This window comes from Pelophylax lessonae, assembly GCF_965119305.1.
Source record: "Pelophylax lessonae genome assembly, chromosome: 7".
NCBI classification, from domain to species: Eukaryota; Metazoa; Chordata; class Amphibia; order Anura; family Ranidae; genus Pelophylax; species Pelophylax lessonae.
Window position 1 is genome coordinate 199,353,747 of NC_138774.1, and position 21,807 is coordinate 199,375,553.

The window sequence follows — 21,807 nt, forward strand, 5'->3', positions numbered from 1 at the left end:
AAAGGATTTCCCTATACGTAAAGCCGGGGAGTGGAGCTACCATAGGAGAGACTCCCTCGAACCCAGACTCCACAGAATCAGATTGTCCACTGACAGCAGATCCTTGTTCCATTTAATCAGCATCTCCCTTTGCAAACATCTGGTGTGGAACTACGTAAACAGAACCGCCTCAAAAAAAAAAAAAAAAAAAAAAAAAAAAAGGAGGAGAGGAGACCATCAGACCCAGTACTTGCATGCAAGTCCTGAGTGACAATCGATGGTTGGACAACAGGAGCCAAACAGCATCCTGTAGCTTCAGACGTTTCGTCTGAGGAAGAAACACCCGGGCTGACGCAGAATCCGTCAGACCCAGGTAGTTCAGCTTGGTGAATGGAGACAGTACTGATTTCTGAAAATTCATTGTCCACCCGAACTCCTGCCAGAGTTCGCACCATAACGTCCAAGTCCGCTTCTACAGCCAAAGAAGACTCTGCACGCAGAAGCAGATCGTCCAGGCAACCTAGTACCTCAATCCCTTTCTGCCGTAGCAATGCCAGAACTGGGGCCAAAACCTTTGTGAACACCTCGAGGAGCTGAAGCAAGACCAAAGGGTAACGCCACTAATTGAAAGTGCTCCTCACCCACGGCAAAACAAAGAAAATGCTGATGCCGACATATATTGGAATATGAGCGTAAGCGTCCTTGAGATCGATAGAGGCCAGCAGATCTCCTTGATGTAAGAAAGCTAATACTGTGCGAATGGACTCTATCCAAAATTTTAATTAAGATCCAGAACCTTGCCTTCCTTCCTGGGAACTGTAAACAGATTTGAATAGAAAACATGGAAACATTCCGACTCTAGAACCGGCGCAATAACTCTTTGTGGTAACAGGTCCTGCACTGCTCCATAGAGGCCCTGTAGCCACTCTGGAGACAGGCGTAAGTTGGAAGGAAAGAACCAAATCAGTTTGTGGACCCATTTGTCCTGAATGAGCAAGGTCCACAGATCTGGAAAGACGCGAAAACGTCCCCCCACCCCAGACGCGGATGAGGGCGCCCCTTCAGACTGGGGAAGGCTTGTCTACGGAACCAGAAGTGCTTGCTTTGGACATTTCAGGGTCTCTTGGAGCCTCCCGCAAAGTTACGGGTGGATCTCGAAGCCCTTTCCCTGCAAACTAGCCCGGACGAAAGGGCTGCTTGTGAGTTGCAAAGAAAGGACCCCGCTTACAGTCAGGTTCCTTGTCCTTAGCAGTCTGCGGAAGCAATGTACTCTTGCCTCCCGTAAGACCCTTAATGATCTCTTCCATAGAGGCACCGAACAGACAGTTACCTACAAAAGGAAGATCAGTCAGTACCTTTTTAGAAGCCTTGTCAGCTGACCAGTACTTCAACCAGATCATACGGCGAAGGAATACCACCGTTATAGAAACCCTGCCGGCCAAGGGGTCCGCGTCCAGAGATGCATTACAAATATACTGCAACCCTTGGATAAACTGATCCACCAGGTCCGCCAGCTCAGAAGGGTGTTGACTCCCCTCCCCCCCCAGATCCTGGCACAAAATCTTAGCCCATTCCCGTTAGGGTCTGAGATACCAAGGTAAAAGGCAAACACCGGTCTTAAAATCAAACCAGCCACGGTGAAAAGGTACCGGACCAGAGCCTCAGCTCTTGTCCACAGGGTCCCTAAAAGACAGGGAAATCTTACACTGGCAAAAGTGTGGCCTTATTTAGCCTGGAAACCTTAAAGTCCACCGATGGTGGAACCGTTTCTTCAGAAGAGACTCCTCAAAGGGATATCTCCTAGCAAAACGCTTAGGAATGCCAACCATGCGTTTCGAAGAACCCCACTGACTAGTGACAATTTTGTTAAATTAGGCAGGAAAGGGAAACGCCTTGGTCACCTTGGATGATTTGCAGGTGCCAAATTGCACCGGCGTAGCTGAGTCCTCCAACTTAAAAGTTTCCCACACTGATACAATCAGGGCCTCCACCAGAGCTTTTTCATGCGTGGCTGAAGAGGAGGATGACTCATCCTCACTATTAGAGCACTCAGCATGCGTGGGCTGACTCTGGTCCGCGTTGGCCAAATCCACCTCAGAATCTGAGGAAGCAGAGGATACAGGTAAAGGCGGGGGAGGAGGGGGGGCGCTTTTTGCAAGGTCTCCTTTGCAGGGCCATATCAACTTTGGCTACTAGTGACTGCAGGGCTACCGTCATGGCCGCCAAGGCAGACTGAGACCCAGTGGGGCCCGCAGCTTCTAGGAGTGGATCGGGTGGTGAAACTTGCTCCATGACCATAAAGGGTTAAATGGAACTGCGCTGCTCAGCAAAAGAAAACACTGGATTTTTGACTTACCGTAAAATTCTTTTCTCTGAAGTTCATTGACAGACACAGCTCCATATTCTTGACCACTGGGTTATGCTGCCCCCTACAGAAGCAGGACACTAAAGATTTACCACGCCTATGGGGCAGTCCCTGCAGGCATACACCCACACTCTGCTATAGCCTTCAGTTTTGTTGCAAGCAGTGTTTAGAAGAAGAAAAAAAAATCCCACTCATAATTAGAGAGGCGGGTGCTGCGTCTGTCAATGAACTTCAGAGAACAAGGATTTTACGCCAAGTCAAAAATCCAGTTTTCTCTATGGTTCATTAACAGAAGCAGCTCTGTATTCTTCTTGACCATTGGGACATACCAAAGCAGTATTTGCATAAGGGGTGGGAAAAAACAAAGAATGTACATAATTCCTCAAAGGCTAAACTTAGCCAACCAGGTAACATGGAGCTCAACCAGGAACAACTGGAGCTCACCTAGAAACAACATACATCCTCCAAGAGAAAGTTTTCTCTTTTAGACAGCAGCCTGCAAAACCCTGCAGCCAAAAGAGGCATCCGAGGAAGAATTCTACCTTGTAGAATTTTGTGAACGTGTGCATCGACGACCAAGTTGCCACCTTGCAAACTTGCATTACCGACGCCTGATGGCAAAAAGCCCAAGAAGCACTCAGCGCCCTAGTAGAATGCGCTTTCACAGGGAAAGGTGGAACCTGACCCTTCAGTGTATAAGCCTGTACCACCATTTGCATGATCCATCTAGATATGATCGCAGCAGATGCAGCCAATCCCTTTCAAGGTCCTTCAGTGAGGACAAAGTCTGATTTCCTGAAAGATTCAGTAGCCGCCAGGTAAACTCTAATTGCCCGGATCACATACAAAGAATGCAAAACAATTTCCTTAGGATGCTTGGGCTTAGGACAGAGTGAAGGCAGCACAATGTTTTCATTCAGATGAAAATAAAAACCACCCAAGGGAGAAACGACTGATTAGGTCGAAATACCACCATCTCTGTGAACCACTAGAGAAGGTGAATGGAAGGATAGCACCGCCAATTCAGATACTCTGTGGACAGAAGAAATAGCCACCAAAAAGGCAACCTTCTGAGACTATGTAAGCAGAGGAATCTCGCGAATGTTCTCAAAAGGAGGTTTTTGAAGAACAGACAATACCAAATTAACTGTTTGCTGACCGCCGCAAGTACATTTACTGCGGCAGTCAGCCCCTCCTGGGCAAAGCGGCGTAGTACCAAGTCGCTCGCCCAGGAGCCTGTAGGGGGCAAGCGCGCGCTGTCGGAGGCACGCTCCTGCCACCGCTCGGTAATGGCCATCCGCGCCCGAGTGACCAGCGGCTCCGGTGTCCGCCGGTCACTCGCGATCTTCTGCTGGAGAGGGAGAAAGGCAGGCGGCTAATGTAAACAAAGCCGCCTGTCATTCTCCCTGGTGTAACAGCAGAGACTATACGATCCTGCTATGTAGGATCGTATGTCTCTGTGGTTACATCAAAGCCACGCCCCTTGACAGTTAGAAGCATGCCCCTAGGGACACACTTAACCCCTGGATCTCCAAGTTAACCCCTTCCCTGCCAGTGTCATTTTTACAGTAACAGTGCATATGTATAGCACTGATTACTGTAGTAATGTCACTGGTACCCCCAAAAGTGTCAAAAATGTCAGTCAGGGGTCCGATCTGTCCGCCACAATGTCGCAGTCCCGAAAAAACAAAAAAACACGTAGATCGCCGCCATTACTAGTTAAAAAAAATAAAAAAATGACAAATCTTTCCCTTAATAAACCTAATAACTTTTGCGCAAACCAATCAAAATACGCTTTTGCATTTTTTTTTTTTACCAAAAATATGTAGCAGAAAACAATTTGGCCTAAAAAGTTAATTTTTACATTTTTTTTGGGGGGGGGGGGGATTTCATAAAAAAAAGTGAAAAAGTTATTTTTTTCAAAATTGACGCTCTTGTTTATAGCGCAAAAAAAACAAAATCGCACAGGTGATCAAATACCACCAAAAGAAAGCTCTGTGGGGGAAAAAAAAAAAAAGAATGTCAATTTAATTTGGGTACAGCCTCGCACGACCGCGCAAATTGTCAGTTAAAGTCACGCAGTGCCGAATCGCAAAATAGGCCCTGGTCTTTGAGCAGGAAACTCCTCCGGGGCTTAAGTGGTTAAGATCCCACCAAGGTAATGGGGATTGCCTTGGAGGAGCCATATGGTGAACCCCTTGTATAAAAAGTGCGAATCAAGGCATGCTAAAGGGCGTTGGAAGAACACAGCCAAAGTTGACACTTGGCCTTTGATAGTGCCCAAAGCCAACCGCTGTTCAATCCCTTTTTGAAGAAAGGTCAAAATCCCAGCCACCGAAAAAAGGTGAGGATGCACCTTCAGCGATTCACACCATGAGTTGTACGATTTCCACGTATGATGATAGATCTTCCTGGAAGTAGACTTTCTGGCCTTCAACAGTGTAGGAATCACAGAATCAGAAAGACCTCTATCCTTTAATACCTGGCTTTCAACAGCCACGCCATTAAAGCCAGCGACTAAAGCAGGATGGAAGATCGGCCCTTGAGACAGCAGTTCCTCCCTGAGAGGAAGTCTCCAAGGAGCATCGACGACCAACCTTACCAGATCTGTGTACCAAGACCAATGAGGCCAATAGAATGACCGGAATCCCTTCCACCTCTGCACAGAAGCCTCGGCAGGAGTTTCAGCGGAGGGAACGCATAGATCAGCCGATACTGACCCCAAGGAGCCACCATTGCATCTGTGGCATCGGCCAGAAGATCCCTCGACCTGGCTACAAACCTCTGAACCTTCTTGTTGAGTGGAGAAGCAAACAGGTCGACATCAGGTGTCCCCCACTGGACACACAAGCGATGAAACATCTCTGGGTGCAGGGACCACTCCCCCTGATCCAACACACGATGACTTGGGTAATCCGCCTGCCAGTTTTCTAGACCTGGGATGTGCACTGCAGAAAGGGCTGGAACAAACTTTTCCGCCAATTCCAGAATCTGCCACCTCCCGGGCTGCCAAGACACTCTTGGTGCCCCCTTGATGATTGAAGCAAGTCAGTCGTGGCATTGTCTTTCAGTAACTTTGCCCATTCTGTGATGGTCTGTGACACCAGAGTGATCACAAAGACTGGTTTTAGTATTGAGCCCGCTAACATGCAAATGGCGGGACAGAGACTCAATCAATCAGTCTATCCACGGGGTCTGTAAATACCAGGGACTTATCCATCGGGACCACAGTAGACTGGTTTAGTCTGGAAAGTGGATGATCCACCTTTGGTGGCACGGTCCACCTAGTGGAAACCACATCCGCAAAGGGGTAGCGCCTTTTAAAGCGTTTAGGCACCACTAACATTCGTTTGATGCGCCCCCACTGTTCATTGACAATGTTGTCTAAAAGTTACGGACAGGGGAAAACTTTGCCCGGCTTCTCAGATTTGCAGGTGCCAAAACACACCTGCATCCCCGACGCTGTAGACTCAGCCACCATTTTTAAGGTTTAACGCAATAAGTGTCTCCACCAGTGCCGCAACCGCACTGAGGGGGTCTGTAGGCGAAATTTGGTCCTGAGACTCCATAATCACTGAGTACAAAAAAAAGGCAGTGTCACTATGAAAAGTTGCAAAAACCACGATCCGCACTGCTGCACCAGCGGTACCACAAGTCCCAGCCCTAACACAGCCGACCCCAGGAACATACCACCAAAACGGTCTGGAGGCTACAGGAACGCTGTGCAGAGATGAGAAACGATCTGACAGAGGAACAGAGAAACACCTGGGTCATGCCTAGAGCCCCTAGCTTCTCCCTTGCTGTACAGCGATCGTGGACTTCAAGAAAATGGCCGGCCTATGCATTCCTATAGGGAACTACCAAAAACATGGGCGCCCATGCATTCCAATGAGAAACTTTTACATTGATGCAGAGCAGAAAACTAGAGCAAAATGGCAGCCTCCACGGTGCCCCATGCGGTCTACAGGATCCCCCAGGGGGTCATCAGACAGTGGCATAGAGAAACCAGCAACATGGCCTCTGGACTATACAAACATGGCAGTCGAAGCCGGGAATACAGAGACCACGGCAAAACGGCAGCACAATACGGCGCTGCATGGACCCTGAACCCCATAGATAAATTCCCTGCCCCCCCCCCCACCGCAGAACCTAGGTACAGACACCCCCTACAGGGGGCCGACAGCGGCATCACCCACCGCTCCTCTAACCCAGCACGATGCATCAACCACCGCACCATGCAGCCCCCTACCCAATTTCACCCCATGGGCTCCCAAAAGGAGAAGTGTAAGCACAAGGAGGAGGAAGGACACAGGATGGGCCTACCATCCCCAGGGGGGGCCCGCGACCACCCCAGCAATTACGCAGGAAAGGAGGGGGGACCCGTCTCCTACCACAGTCACCAGGCCGGCACCACTCCAAGCAGGCCACCGCACCATCTTGGAATGAGGGTGCTGCGGCCTGAGGTACGCTGTGAATTTGGTCGGTCATGACCTGGGCTATGCGACCTTGTGAGGCGTTTCACACGCCAGTCAGCCCCTGTCTAGTGGGCCTATGTCGCGGCCAAACCTAGCGCGGAGCTAATAGTTGAGTCACGCTTGTAGGCCAGTCTGTGAAGATCCTAAGGATCTAGTATATCCAGTGCATCGCCCAGTCCAGCTGCTTTTGTAGTTCACATGGGAACAAAAATAATAAAAATAAAGTAAATAATTCCATGCAAATAGGAAAAAATGCCAGGACTGCAGATGCCAGAGAGCCAGGTCCTTACTCCTGACTAGGCCAAAAAAAACTGGAGTCCTACAGCAGGAAGTGATGGTATACCCTCTGAGACTGCCCCAGGGGTGTAACCAAAAAGCTTTCCACCTAGTCCTACTCCTGAAGAGAGACAGCATAATATAATACCCAATGGTCTGAATAATTAAAGCTGTGTGTCTGAATGAAAAAGAAAATGCTGATTTTTACATGTATGAGAGGAGTGCCAGAATTGGCCTAGACAGCTAGTGGTTAACCACTTGCCAACCCACCACAGTAAATGTACGGTGGCAGGGTGGCACAATCGCATACTCTTGTATTGCGTACTCAGTCACCCCTCATGTGACTAATTAGTTATCGGTAAACGGGCATCATGTGATCGCTATAATTGGTCATGTTGATCACAATGTAAACCACTCATCATGAAAGGCTTTCCATTCATAGCAATGTTTTGTATTGCCTTTTTCTTTGTAAAACCAAAAAAGGATTAAGGCTCCGTTCACATGTGAGCGTATGGATCGCGGGCAGAACCGCCGCGGTTCCGCCCGCGATCCGGAGATTTATTGCAAATCGCGGGACGCCTAGCGTTGCCCGTTGATTTGCAATAGCCCCCCAAACGCCGAGCGATGTTGCCGCGATTTCCGCCTGCCGAATCGCGGCAACATCGCGCAAACAAAATCGTGGGACGCAATACGCTCCAAAGAAGTACAAGAGCTTCTTTGGAGCGTATTGAGTCCCGCGATTTTGTTTGCGCGATGTTGCCGCGATTCGGCAGGCGGAAATCGCGGCAACATCGCTCGGCGTTTGGGGGGCTATTGCAAATCAACGGGCAACGCTAGGCGTCCCGCGATTTGCAATAATCTCCGGATCGCGGGCGGAACCGCGGCGGTTCTGCCCGCGATCCAAACGCTGACATGTGAATGCAGCCTAAAGCCGGAAAAAAAAAAATAAATAAAAAGTTAAAAAAATAGATTTTTTAAAATGTTTTAAACATACAGTCAGTATACTTGATCAGTCATAGGACAATGCTGTACTGCTCTGGTGACCGTATGTTAAAGAATAAAAGAAAAAAATATGTAATTTCTTAATTTTACAAAAAAATTACAATATCAAAAATCTCACCAATGCCTACTACTAAATACCTCAGACGGTCCATTATCCAAAAAGGGTCATTTGGGGGCCATTTGTACTGTCCTCGCAATTTAGAAGAAATATTTTCAAAAAATAAGATCAGTCAGCCGTCAGTACATTGGGATTGATTAATCTTCAAATATATACACCATTGTTTGTAGACACTACAACACAAGCCAATATACACTTCTTGGGATTTTTTTTAAACCAAAAAGACATGTAGCAGAATACATTTTGGCCTAAATTTATAAAGAAATAAGATTTTTTTTTATTGGGATAGGTTTTATAACAAAGTAGAAAACATGGGGGGGGGGGGGGGGTTCAAAATGTTCTTATATAATAAATAAAAATCCCAGTGGCGATCAAATACCACCAAAAAAAATTTATATATATATATATATATATATACATATATATACATATATATATACACATATATATATATACATACATATATATATATATATATATATATATATATATATATATATATATATATATATATATATATATATACATACATACATACACACACACGCACGCACACGTGTGTGTGTGTGCGCGTGTGTATAATATATTATATATACACATACATACACACACACACACACATACATATACACACACACATACATATACACACACATACACATATTTAATTTGGGTACAGTGTTGCATGACCGTGCATTTGCCAGCTAAAGTAGCACAGTGATAAATCTGCTCTGGTCATGAAGATGGTAAAACCTTCCGGAGCTCAAGTGGTTAAACTAACACAACACTTTCATTTTTTTTTTTTTTTTCTTTTTAATTTTTTTAGAACATCTCCATGCATAACATTGTTTTTTTCCCCAGTAGACCAGACTATATATCCAAAAGGCATTTTGCGTTTTGCTGTGAAAACGTTAATGCGAGTAAAGTCTGGAAAGGAAAGTTGAACATTAGCCTGTAAGAGTTCACACTCTGGAAACTGGGATCAACTGTTTGTAGTCTCAACCATAAAAAAAAAAAAAAAATAAACAAAAAAAAAAAACAAAAAAAAAAAAACTGTACATTAACTTTTACGAACAACATAAATTACAAGCTCCTGGTTTGGAGCTTTCACAGTAGTCTGTGAGACAAATGCTAATACTGGAATGGAACGCCCCCACTCCTTTAGTCATCACAGTTCCAGGCGGCATAGTCCAAAATAGCCAGTTCTAGACGGCATTGTCCATCATAGCCCTAAATCCGCTCAAGCATCACAGGATTTTCTTCAGTGCCTCTGGCATCACTGACCAGTCACTTGCAAGTGTGCAGAACACATCCTGTTCACCCCTCAAACATGAAGCGTGCTGCAGTACAGAGTGACATGGCTGGGGTCACCGTTCTGGTTCCGGCTCACATTGAGAGATTCGCACCTTCTCTGAACAGTGTTTTTTGTGGGCAGGCCAGTCCTTCTGTTGACACTGGGTACCACAGTATCTTGCTAGTTGACATCTACCACATATGTTAAATTCACGCAACTGGGGGAGGGAAAAAAAAAAAAAAAAGAAGAAAATTAGTTATGGCCATGAACCCTTTAGATGCTAGAGATTTTTTTTTTAACATCCACCACACATTAAAACATGCATACATATACAACATGCATTTTATGCCTGAAAATGACAAAAGCTTTTTTATTTATTTTTTTAGGGTAACAAAGGGGGATCCTGTTCCTTTAATAAAGCAGGGATCCTCAAACTACGGCCCTTCAGCTGTTGCGGAACTACACATCCCATGAGGCATTGTAAAACTCTGGCATTCACAGACAGTACTAGGCATGATGGGACTTGTAGTTCCTTAACTGGAGGGCCATAGTTTGAAGAACCCTGCTTTAAAGCATGTTATACAGCACAGTGCTTGTGCTGTGTAATTTGGCCCCTTGTTTAACATAAAAAAAAAAACCTGTGATTGTGCCAGTTTCTACCCTCCCCCCTGTAAACTGACCACGGTATATCATTGTTGCTGAGCCCCGACACCATGGCCAATTTTCGTGCCTTCCATCATCCGCAGCCCCTGTCTGCCTTCCTCCCCGCACCACTCCCTGTCAAGCTAATGACAGTGCCCGCCCCTCCACTCCTGCTGCTGAAATAACATTAACATTTTTATACTATCTACTGTCTCCTAATGTTGTGTGCCCACGTGTGTGATTTAAAAAAAAAAAAAAAAGTCTATACCTGCTTTCAGAGGGCCGCTCGGCGCTCACGTGACCGGCTAAATCTCTCCTCCCCACTGATATCAGCAGGGAATTCTCTGCCCATCCAGCTGCAGCAGTCAGGCTGAAAGCAGGTATAGATGCCAGTTTATTTTTTATAAATCACACGCACAGGGGCACACAGGATTAAGAGACAGAGTGGATAGTAAAAAGGAGGTCAGAATGGCTTAACCACTTTAAGGCTAAATTCACCTTCTTAAAATTTTACGCTACACCCATATTTAGGGTGCAACATGTTCAGGACCCCTACCTCACCCCTCGATCCCCCCTTCTCTATGACAGTGGGCAAGGGTTGGTATCCCCGCAGCCACTGTCATTTTAGAAACCGAACAGCTGTGTGGGGCTCGGACAACACAGCCTCATTCATTCACAGAGATCTGTGAATGAACTACAAGTCCTGTCTGCCACCCCAGCAGACTGTAGTTCTCAATTAACTACAAGCACGCTGATGAGCAACCTTGTAGTTCATTGACACTCCCTGTCTGCCCAGCTGTTAGGAATGCCTGTAGGAACCTGACATTGTATGTATTGACATACAGTAAATGCATATTTTCTACCTGCAAAATCGTGTGCATTTATAAATTGTTTTACTTAAGGTGAACTTATCCTTTAAACCGTCCCAACAAAAATATTTTCTGAAAGAACATGTAGAGACAAGAGATAGTTGCAAATTTTTAGGTTACGTGATATTTGCACTACTGTAATTTCAGTAAAATACACAAAAAATTAATTTTGGTGCACACAAACAATATAATTCCTGCTTTTGATAAAATTTAAGAGATGACGGGACCACTGAATACATAAGTAATGCCATGCCTTAAAGTGTTTATAAATCTCAAACATGAAATAGGAGCACAGCATATCCCTCTATAGTGTGTACTTGTCTCAATTTAGAGCACTAAGTGTCATTTCTGTTCGCTGCCATCAGCATAAGTCACTTCTGCCGGGTTTTCCTGACACCAAGAGGAAAAAAAAAAAATTGACTGGGAAGAGCTACAGTACACAGCTTGTGATTGACAGCCTCCGCTCTATTCCTGTGTGAAGTGGGTTGTGTGTCTCCCTCTCAGGGCTCTCCCCACGGAACACTGCAGAGTGTAATTTCAGCTCTCCACTCCTTGCTATCTGAAATCTCAGACAAGCTTTAAATATTCTGGACTTTAAACAGATGGAGAAGAGAAAAGACAGCAGATGAACAGGTTCAACTTATGTAGGATGTTTAATGAAAGAGTGCCAACTAGCTGTGGCCTTCTTGCTTGTGGGAACAGACCCGGGATTGATTTGTTTGGAATTCTTGCTCATATTTTGAGTTTTGCAAGTGCAAAATTGTATTAAACTTTGGGTTTTTTAAACTAGTCACACTATGGAGAGTGCATGCTTTTCCTTTATGGTAAATACTGGTATATGAAAGCTTCATTGCTCAGTACACATTGTAATACGTTGTGACCTACATCACTTTACCAGCGAGGAGATTGGAGATCATGTGGAGCCACTATACACATTTACTAAAGCCCTTCTGACTTCACTTAAATTAGGGTCATCACAATCTGATAAGTCCTCACTTTGTATCAACTGGGGTAATTTACGTAGCGGGACTCCGCAAATGATCTTCGGAGCCTGTTTTTTTTTTTTTTTTTTTAGGATACACCTCCACAAGATTAATACAGTGCCTTGAAAAAGTATTCATACCCCTTGAAATTTTCCACGTTTGTCATGTTACAACCAAAAAACGTAAAATTTATTTTATTGGGTTTTTATGCGATAGACTAACACAAAGTGGCACATAATTGTGACGGGGAAGGAAAATGAATAGTTTTCAAACGCTTACAAATAAATATATGAAAAGTATGGTGTGCATTTGTATTCAGCCCCCGAGTCAATACTTTGTAGAACCACCTTTCCCTGCAATTACAGCTGCGAGTCTTTTTAGGGATGTCTCTACCAGCTTTGCACATCTAGAGAGTGAAACTTTTTGCCCATTCTGCTTTGCAAAATAGCTCAAGCTCTGTCAGAATGGATAGAGAGCAATTTTCAAGTCTTGCCACAGATTCTTAATTGGATTTAGGTCTTGACTTTGAGCCATTCTAACATGACTTAGCTTTGATCTAAAACATTTAATTTAAGCTCTGGCTGTAGGTTTAGGGTTGTTGTCCTCCTGGAAGGGGAACTTCCACCCCAGTCTCTTATCTTTTGCAGACTCAAATAGGTTTTCCTCTAAGGTTGCTCTGTATTTGGCTATATCCATCTTCCCATCAACACTGATCAGCGTCCCTGTTCCTGCTGAAGAAAAGCATCCCCAAAACATGCTTTCACCATCACGTTTCACGGTTGGGAATGATGTGTTCTGGGTGATGTGCAATGTTAGTTTTCCGCCACACATAGCGTTTTGCTTTTAGACAAAAAAGTTTAATTTTGGTCTCATCTAACCAGAGCACCTTCTTCCACATGTTTGCAGTGTCCCCCACATGGCTACTTGCAAACTGCAAACGGGACTTCTTATGGCTTTCTTTCAACAATGGCTTCCTTCTTGCCACTCTTCCACAATGGCCAGATTTGTAGAGTGCATGACTAAGTTGTCCTGTTGACAGATTTTCCGACCTGAGCTGTGGATCTATGCAACTTCTTCAGAGTTACCATGGGCTGCTTTGGCTGTTTCTCGGATTAATGCTCTCCTTGCCCGGCCTGTCAGTTTAGCTGTGTTAGCCATGTCTTGGTAGGTTTTCAGTTGTGCCATACTCTTTCCATTTTCGGACGATGGATTGAACAGTGCTCTAGGGGATATTCAAAGCTTGGGATTTTTTATTTTTTTTTCTAACCTAACCCTGCTTTAAACTTCTCCACAGCTTTATCCCTGACCTGTCTGGTGTGGTCCTTGGCCTTCAAGACTATATTAGTTCACTAAAGTTCTCTAACAAACCTCTAAGGGCTTCACAGAACAGCTGTATTTATACTGAGATTAAATTACACACAGGTGGACTCGATTTACAAATTAGTTGACTTTTTAAGGCAATTGGTCCCACTAGAATTTAGTTAGGGGAATCAGTGTTAAGGGGGCTAAATACAAATGCATGTCACTTTTTAGATATTTGTGAAAAACGTAAAAAAAAAAAAAAAAAAATTAAAAAATCGTTTATCATTTTCTTTCCACTTCACAATTATGTGCCACTTTGTGTTGGTCTGTCACATAAAGTCCCAATAAAACACATTTACGTTTTTAGTTGTAACATGAGAATACTGTATGTGGAAAAGATTTCAAGGAGTATGAATACGTTTTCAAGGCACTGTAACCAGTCACTTGTGATTTTGCGTATGTATGGGACTTTACAGGCAATTTTGTGTTCATGCATAAAATTGTTCATTTGGACTTTCTGCACAGATCGTCTTTTTTGCATTGTATAGCACTTATTGGTTTTATTTGATTTTTTTTTTTTCCAGTGTTTAATCACCGCACTTATGTATTTATATGCAAGCGTTCAAAAATGGTCGCAGAAGAAACAGACAACCCTTTCTGAGGCCCATCCGTGAGTACAAAAAGTGATTTGAACTTCCTAAAAGATGCTGTAGCTGCCAGGTACACTCCACATCCAAGGCATGCAAAGCAATTTCCTTCTAATGAGTTTGCCTGGGACACAGGGAAGGCAACACAATCTTCATTCAAATGAAAAATGAAGAGACAACCTGAAGGAGGAACGACGGACAGGGGCGAAGAACCAGCTGTTAGGTGGACAGGATAACACCGCCAATTCCGACGCCCTGTGCGCAGAGGTGAAAGCCACCAAAAAGGCCCCCTTCTGGGACAGCTTAAGCAGGGAATCTCCTGAAGATTCTCAAAAAAGAGGCTTCTGGAGAACAGAGCACCAAATCAAGGTCCCAAGGCGGCAACAGAGACCGCGCTGGAGAGGTCAAATGCCTAACTCCCTGAAGAAAAGTACACACCAGGTAGTATGTGGAAGAAGACCACTAAGGCCAGTCCAGGGCCTCTAAAATGACCGGAATCCCTTCTGCCTCGATCCCGAGTAGAAGTCTTGACAGAAGCTTGAGAGGAGGGAAGGCGTAAATCAGATACTGACCCCCATGGGGCCACAAGCGCGTCTGTGGCGTCCGTCAGAGGATCCTGTAACCGAGCCGCAAACCTCTGCGCCTTTCTATTGAGCCGGGAAGCCAACAGATCCACCTCGGGGATGCCCCAACGGAGACAGAACTGACGAAACCCCTTCAGATGAAGGGACCATTCCCCTTGATCCAACGCCTGCCATCTGAGGTAATCCGCCTGCCAGTTTTCTACCCCAGGAATGTGTACGGCGGAGAGGGCAGGAACAAACCAAAGCGTTCTGCCCACCTTAAAATGCCGGCTGCCTCCAGGGCTGCCAGGACTCTTCTTGTGCCCCACTCTTTTTGAGCCATGCCATTGTCTGATTGAATATGCACTGGACATCCTTGAAGACAATTCGTCCAATGTTCCAGGCACAGTCTGATTGCTCAGAGTTCCAAGACATTGATCAGCAGTCTGGACTCTTCCAGTGTCCAGATCCCCAGAGCAGAGTATTTGCTGAGGATGCCTCCCCAGCCGGATAGGCTGGCATCCTTAGTGACCACTGTCCAATACATGGGGAGGAAGGACTTGCCCAGCCAAGCACGAAGCCACCACATCAGGGACTCTTTCGTTCCTGGCTCAGCCTTGTCCGATTTGGCCAGAATCTCATTTCCTTGAGGTCCAGAATTGGACGCACCTTGCCTTCCTTCCCAGGAACTGGAAACAGGTTTGAGTAAAACCCCTGAAAATGTTCCGAAGTCGGAACCGGGACCATGACCCATAAAGTCGCACATGGAAAGAAGAACCTTACCGGAGGGTAAGAAAGAAACTCAATCTTTTAGCCGGACCGAATGACCTTGTGAACCCACTTGTTCTTTGGTCCACGGGTCCGGGAACCAGCGAAGACGTCCCCCCACCTCAGATACGGGTGAGGGCGCACCTTCATGCTGAAGGGGTCTTATCCGCAGGTCTGGAGAAGCCCGCACTTGACTTGCCAGGCCAAGTTCGCTTGGATCCTCCAGGAGGAGGCCCCAACGGGCTCCGATCCCTCAGTCGCCCCGGAGGGATGAAACTTATTAGCCGCGGAGGGCCCACGTCTACGACAAGGGTCCTTGCCCTTCGTAGCCTGTGGAAGAAAGGTACTCTTCCCCCCCTGTGAGACCTGTAATGATGTCATCCGGGGTAGCACCAAACAGGCGATCTCATTGAAAGGAAGATCAGTCAAGGCCTTTTTAGAAGTCTTTTACGCAAACCAGCATTTGAGCCAAAAGACATGCCGAAGGACCACTGCCAAAAACGGGGAACCAAGCCACTAGGGGAGCCGCATCCAAAGAGGCATCACAGATAAACTGCAGCCCCTGGACCAGCTGGTCCGCCAGCTCAGCAAAGGCAGGGGGAGCTGTTCTCCCTCCAGGTCATGGCCTAAAAGCTTAGTTCACTCCGTCAGTTTGCGATACCAGGGCAATGGAGAATACTGGTCTCAGTGCCGAACCAGTCAGAGTGTACAAATGGCAGGCCACAGCCTCTGCCTTCCTGTCAGCTGGGTTCTTAAAGGCTGGGGACTTTTCAACCAAAATTATTGCCTTGATCAATCTGGAAAGTGGAGGGTCCACCACTGGTGGAACAGTCCACTTCTTAATAAGGGACTACTCATAGGGCTATGGCCTAGAAAATCCCTTAAGGGACCCCAAGAGGACGCTTTGGGCGTCCCAACTCTCTAGCAACAATTCTGTCAAAATAAGCGGGGGAAGGAAACACCTTTGCTGCTCTTAATGGTTTGCGAGTGCCAAAGGGAACCTGCGCCTCCGTCGCAGCTGCGTCCATCTTTAAGGTCTCAAGCACAGATACAATCAGTACTTCCACCAGCATCTTTTCGTGCGTAATTGCAGATGTGGAGGAATCATCCTCATTATCTGGGGATTCTGGGAGCGTGTTCGCAGACCCAGCAGGGAGTTCCCACGTCCGCCTCAGATTCAGGATCCGATAAGAGATTAGGCAGGGATGATGGGCGCTTTTTGCTAGCCCGTCGCCTGAAAGCCACATCCACCCAGGAAAACAAAGGACTCCAGGACCGCCGCCAGTGCAGCGATGGATGGTTGGGACCAGGAGGGCCCCGCAGCCTCAGAGAGGGGATCAAGACTACAAAACCTACAAAAAGTGTAAAACACTGCAAAGGGACAACCCCCACCATGCTGGCAGCACCAACCGGTCGCCAGGCACAAAGCACTAAGCAGACCCCACCAGACTCGCCACCCAGCAGAAACAGGCACCTGCAACTACCAGGATAATCTGCACTTAATGTGCGGCGATCAGGAAGTGAAAAGATCCAGGAGTCAGTACCAGGGGATGAGGAGGGGCTCCCACTGGCAAAATCACTGCTCACAGGGCTCCATTGTCATGGCTGCCGCTATGTTCAATGGCCAGCCACCGGACTACACAAACATGGCTACCGTGCATTATCACAGGCTATAGCAAAATGGCGGCACCACAAGGAATCCCTAGGCCTTAAGGACAGGCCCAGGCAGGAGCCCCCACCATGTGCACAGCCGATCGTCCAATGGAGGGGGGGGTGCCTGTCAGGAAGGAGGGGAATCCAGGGGTTCAACCATCCCAAGGAGCGGCCCACGTCCACCCCAAAACCCTCTTCGCCACACCAGAAACCAGGCTGGCACCGCTCCAGACAGAACCCCTCGTCATCAAAATGGGGGGGGGGGTCTTTTGGCCAGGAGGAATGCTGTGACACGGGCCGAGACCCGGTCGTATGTGACTAGGCTTGTGACGATATCAGATTTTCATGATGCGATTAATTGATTAAGGTTTTGCCACGGTATATGGTATTATCACGGTATTCAATTATTAAATTTCTACCTCACTTGAATTTCATTGCTGAATTTAGGGACTTTGGTTCACTTATGCACATAATTATATAGTCAGTCAGTACAGACTGTGAACCAGGCCTAAAATAAGCCATCAAGCAGTGTCTGGCCTACCTGGTGATGACTGGTCCTGGCGCTCGGCTCCGATCCGATGGCCTGGTCATTAAGGGGGCAAATCCTTGTGGTCAAGAAGTGGTTAAACCTGAAGGAGGACCGGTGTTTTTTATAAATTACTTTACTATTGCTTTAGGCCTGGTTCACATGTATGCGGGTTGGCGGTTCACATGTATGCGGGTTGGCGGCCCACATTTGCACAGGCATAGCAGCCCATGGATTTGAAACGGGCTGCTTAGCTCTCATTTTCTGCAGAAAAAAGGTGCATGCAGCATTTTTTTTAAATTCAGTGGCCTTGAAATCCATCCTGTTTTTGCACCATGCGACTAACCTGCAGTTTCTGCACTAGCAAGCTTTCTGCGTTTTTTATATACGTGGGCCCAGCATTTAAAAACACAGTTTGCGTGTGCAGCAACTGCAGGTAAGTCGCATGGTGCAAAAGAAGGGTGGATTTCATGGCCACTGCATTTTCTTAAATTCTGCATGCGGCTTTTTTCAGCCAAAAACGCAGGCATAGCAGCTCAAGCCCATTCAAATCAATGGGCTGCTATGCCTGTGCAAATGTGGGCCGCCAACCCGCATATATGTGAATGAGGCCTAAAGCAATATTAAAGTCATTTATAGATAAAAACACTGGTCCTCCTGCAGGTTTAACCACTTCTGGACCGCAAGGATTTGCCCCCTTAATGACCAGGCCATCGGAGCCGAGCACCAGTCATCACCAGGTAGGCCAGACACTGCTTGATGGCTATATAATAATGTAATGTGGGCTGCTATGCCTGTGTGCGTATAATGTATAATATATATAATATGCTGCTATGCCCATGTAGGTATGCGCGTGTGTGTGTGTGTGTGTGTGTGTGTGTGTGTGTGTGTGTGATATATATATATATATAAAAAAATATATCTAGATCTGTCTATCTCTAACTATCTAATTCTATCTATCTATCTTATTCTATCTGCAGAAACTTGCTTGTATCAGCAGTGTTTCTGTGTCTAAGCCCTGGAAGAAGCATGGGTGTGCGTGTCATCTGATTGGTTACAGGGAGGAGCTAAGTCTCTCACTCTAGGATCATATTACCAGAGCTGTTTCTGTTGAGTGAGTGAATGAGTCATCCAGCTCACTGAAATGTATCAATTCACAAGTCAGACTTGAGGAGCAGATAAACTCGGTATTTTAAAAATGCCACAATAACAATACCGTGGGTATGCAATACCGCAATATATCGAATTACCGAAAACCAGCATATCTCTATATGTGACCTTGTAAAGCGTTTCATTTACAGGCCAGCCCTCGTCTGGTTATGTCGTGGCCGACCTAGTGCGGAGCTGAAGTCTGCATGCATGCGCTGGCCAGACAAGGGTGACCACTGGATCTAGATCATCCAGCCCGTCACCCAGTCCGGTAGTTGATTGTAGATCTCACAGGATATAAACCAGGAGAAAAATTTCTATCAAAAAAGAAAAAATTGCCAGATCAGAGATCCCAACAAAGGAACTAGGGCCTTACTCCTGACTAGGCAGAAAAAAACGAGTACCTATAGCAGAGAGAGGGAGTATACCCCCTGGGACTGCCCATAGGCGCAGCCAGACTTTTCTGCCTAGAGTCCTACTCCTGTAGGTGGCAGTATAACCCAATCCAAATGGTTTAAGAAAATCAGAAGCTGTGTCCGTCAATAAACGAAAGAGAAACTAAAGCCCCGTACACACGTACCGATCGTCGGCCGAACGATCGGCCGTCTTTTGTCCCCGGGCTGTTGTGTCCGCTGAAAAGTGCAAAAGACTGCACACGAATTTTGTCCGCCGACTGCAGAAGTGATGTCATGTGATGGTTAACTTTACATGTGTTTTTTCTTTTCTGAGCATGCCCAGTCTTGCAAATCTGATGTCTGTTGGCCGAATTCTGTACTGACTGGCGAACAATCGGCCGTTCTGGTGTCGGCATACAAAAATGTTAATGCTTGCACGACAGATTCTGTTCGGCCGAAAGTGCGCTGTCGGAAGTATCATACTAACAAGCCGAAACATTTTCGGCCGACAATCGGTACGTGTGTACGGGCCTTTACTTTGCAGACACTGTCACTTTGACCTGATTGGGCAGACAGCGAAAACCCACCCCCCCCCCTCCAGAATTCTATAATTCCGGAGCAACAGTCAGCCTCATTAGGTTCGGATCTTAGACATGCTATGATGCTGCAATGGGAAGGTCAGGCAATAATGCCTTGGTCTTCCCAGATGACCATGTTCATGACTGGTAACAGCAGCCCAAGCAATGACAGAGGTGCAGGTAGGCCACATGGGAGTGTGTCCAAGCATACATGCCTGGAAAAGGCATGGGGGGGGGGGGGGGTGCAATATCTGCAGACAATGTCAATTCTGCCCCCGAATAGACCTAACCTGCTCCTCCATGTACACCAAAGCACTAAGTAATACCCCACGGGGTGGCTGCAGGCCTTCATGGGTATATTTGTACCATCAGAATGAATGGCGCAAAGGTGCACATGTGCGTAGTAGGAAGAGAAATAACCCTGTACAGCAAATAAAGTATTTACCAGGCGGGCTGCACTCAGGGGGGAAAAGGTGCTGCTTAACCACTTGCCCACTGGGCACTTTCAACCCCTGCTAAACAAGCACCAGCGGCCGTTCCTTCAGAGCGCATGCGCCAGTGACGTCACTGGCTGCATGTAAGGTAAATATCTCCTAAACGGTACATGTTTAGGAGATATTTACAGTACCTATAGGTAAGCCTCATCATAGGTATCATAGGCACCAAGGTATGGACTTTCACTTTGAGCTGAAGGAAGTATCAATGGACTGAAAGGGCACTGACATTGCACTTGCGCACCACTGAGAACTACAAGTCTGCTGCAGTGGTAGATGGGACATGTAGTTCATTAAATTCACAGACCCCTGTAAATGAATGACATTGCCGTGCATGGGAAGCAACACACAGCTGTGACAAATTTAAATAATGACAAGAGGCAACGGGGAGCAAAACTATCAGATTCCTTAATTTGGGGGGGGGGGGGCAGAGGGAGCTGTAGACTAGCCAACTCCCTCTTAAGCGCATTGAATCATTATACATAAATATTGTACAGTGTAAAGCTCGCCTGAATGAGGGACAACATTAGTACAATATAAAAACAGAACAAAAAAGCTACTTGTTGTGAGAAACAAATGTTTAAGTTGTTGGTGTCTGAAAATAAACTGTATAAAAAAGGAAAAAAAATAATACATTTTCTGATCAGATGACCCATACCTGTTTCTCCATCATAGTGCAAGGAGGATAATGACACTCATAATACGTGCAGGAGTTCTCCTCTTCCCGCACCACTTCTCCATTAGCATTGTAGCAGCGAGTAACATTCAGCAGTGGAAACAAATCTTCTATGGGGTCAGTGGGAAGCTGTTGTATAGCCAACCAGTAGAGAGACTGTTCCCTATAATACAAGAAAATGTACATGAGAAGCCAGCCTGCCCTACATCCTAGCCATGTTCCATTTCAAACACCCAAAAGAGCCCATTTAGCATAGCATTGTATTGCTCTAAAACCCAAGAGAACCTTAAAGATGGATTTTATTACAGTCAGACTGCTAAAATATAAATTCTCAGATTGCTATGAGTTATCATACAAGTGGGGATGCAAGAAAATGTAAAAGAAAGTCAATCCTAAACAGCTGGATGAAAGGCAAAGGTTAGTGGTCTTTTCTTTACCTTTGCTTGCTGGACACCTCCTCTGTTGCAGGTTTGATGCCCCGAGGAACCGCTTGTAGATTGTCCAATCTGTTATCAACCGTAATGCCATTTAAATGTAACACCTGGAGTCCTGCAGCAATGCCGCCTTTGTGTCGTTGCCTGGAAAACAGTGTTACAAAACATAGAATGTCAGTCTTCTGCTAAACAAAAAAAAACAAAAAAAAAAAAAACTTAAACACAAACATTAGGAAAACTACGTTTCGGGAATGGAGGCACAGCACCATTTTAAGTGGGGGATTTTTGGGCATTTTAAAAGGGTGCCATTTAATCCGGCTTCCCATTTGTCATCTGTATGCTTACATGGATCTTGGTGTGCTGCTGCTTTCTCTCTATGGTCATTGTGACTGGTCTTGTCTCAGCCTTCCAGTTTTCTGTAGACAGCTTGTAGCGAGTTGAGCCTACTAAGCCCCTCCTACAACTCTTCACTGCACAGGCTTTGTACAGCACGATGATGCCACTGCTACTTTTACAATGTAATTTCTGGCATTGTAAAAGGCATTTGGTGAGGACAATGTAAATTTTTAATGAAAGTTTATCCTATGTGGTTGTTGGGCATTATAATTAAAATGACAAT

General features: G+C 46.0%; 1 protein-coding gene across 1 annotated transcript in view; it reads right to left on the minus strand.

The window, feature by feature from the left end:
- Positions 1 to 9,226: 9,226 nt before the first annotated feature.
- The window catches only part of ZMYND19 (zinc finger MYND-type containing 19), a 35,256-nt gene continuing 22,675 nt past the window's right edge, over positions 9,227 to 21,807 (minus strand). Inside the window, exons 4-6 of the mRNA XM_082262932.1 lie at positions 21,192 to 21,332; positions 20,737 to 20,917; positions 9,227 to 9,726 (exon numbers count right to left, since the gene is read on the minus strand). Coding sequence (XP_082119058.1) covers positions 9,583 to 9,726; positions 20,737 to 20,917; positions 21,192 to 21,332 — 466 coding nt within the window. The 3' untranslated portion in view covers positions 9,227 to 9,582. The remainder of the gene's footprint in view (positions 9,727 to 20,736; positions 20,918 to 21,191; positions 21,333 to 21,807) is intronic.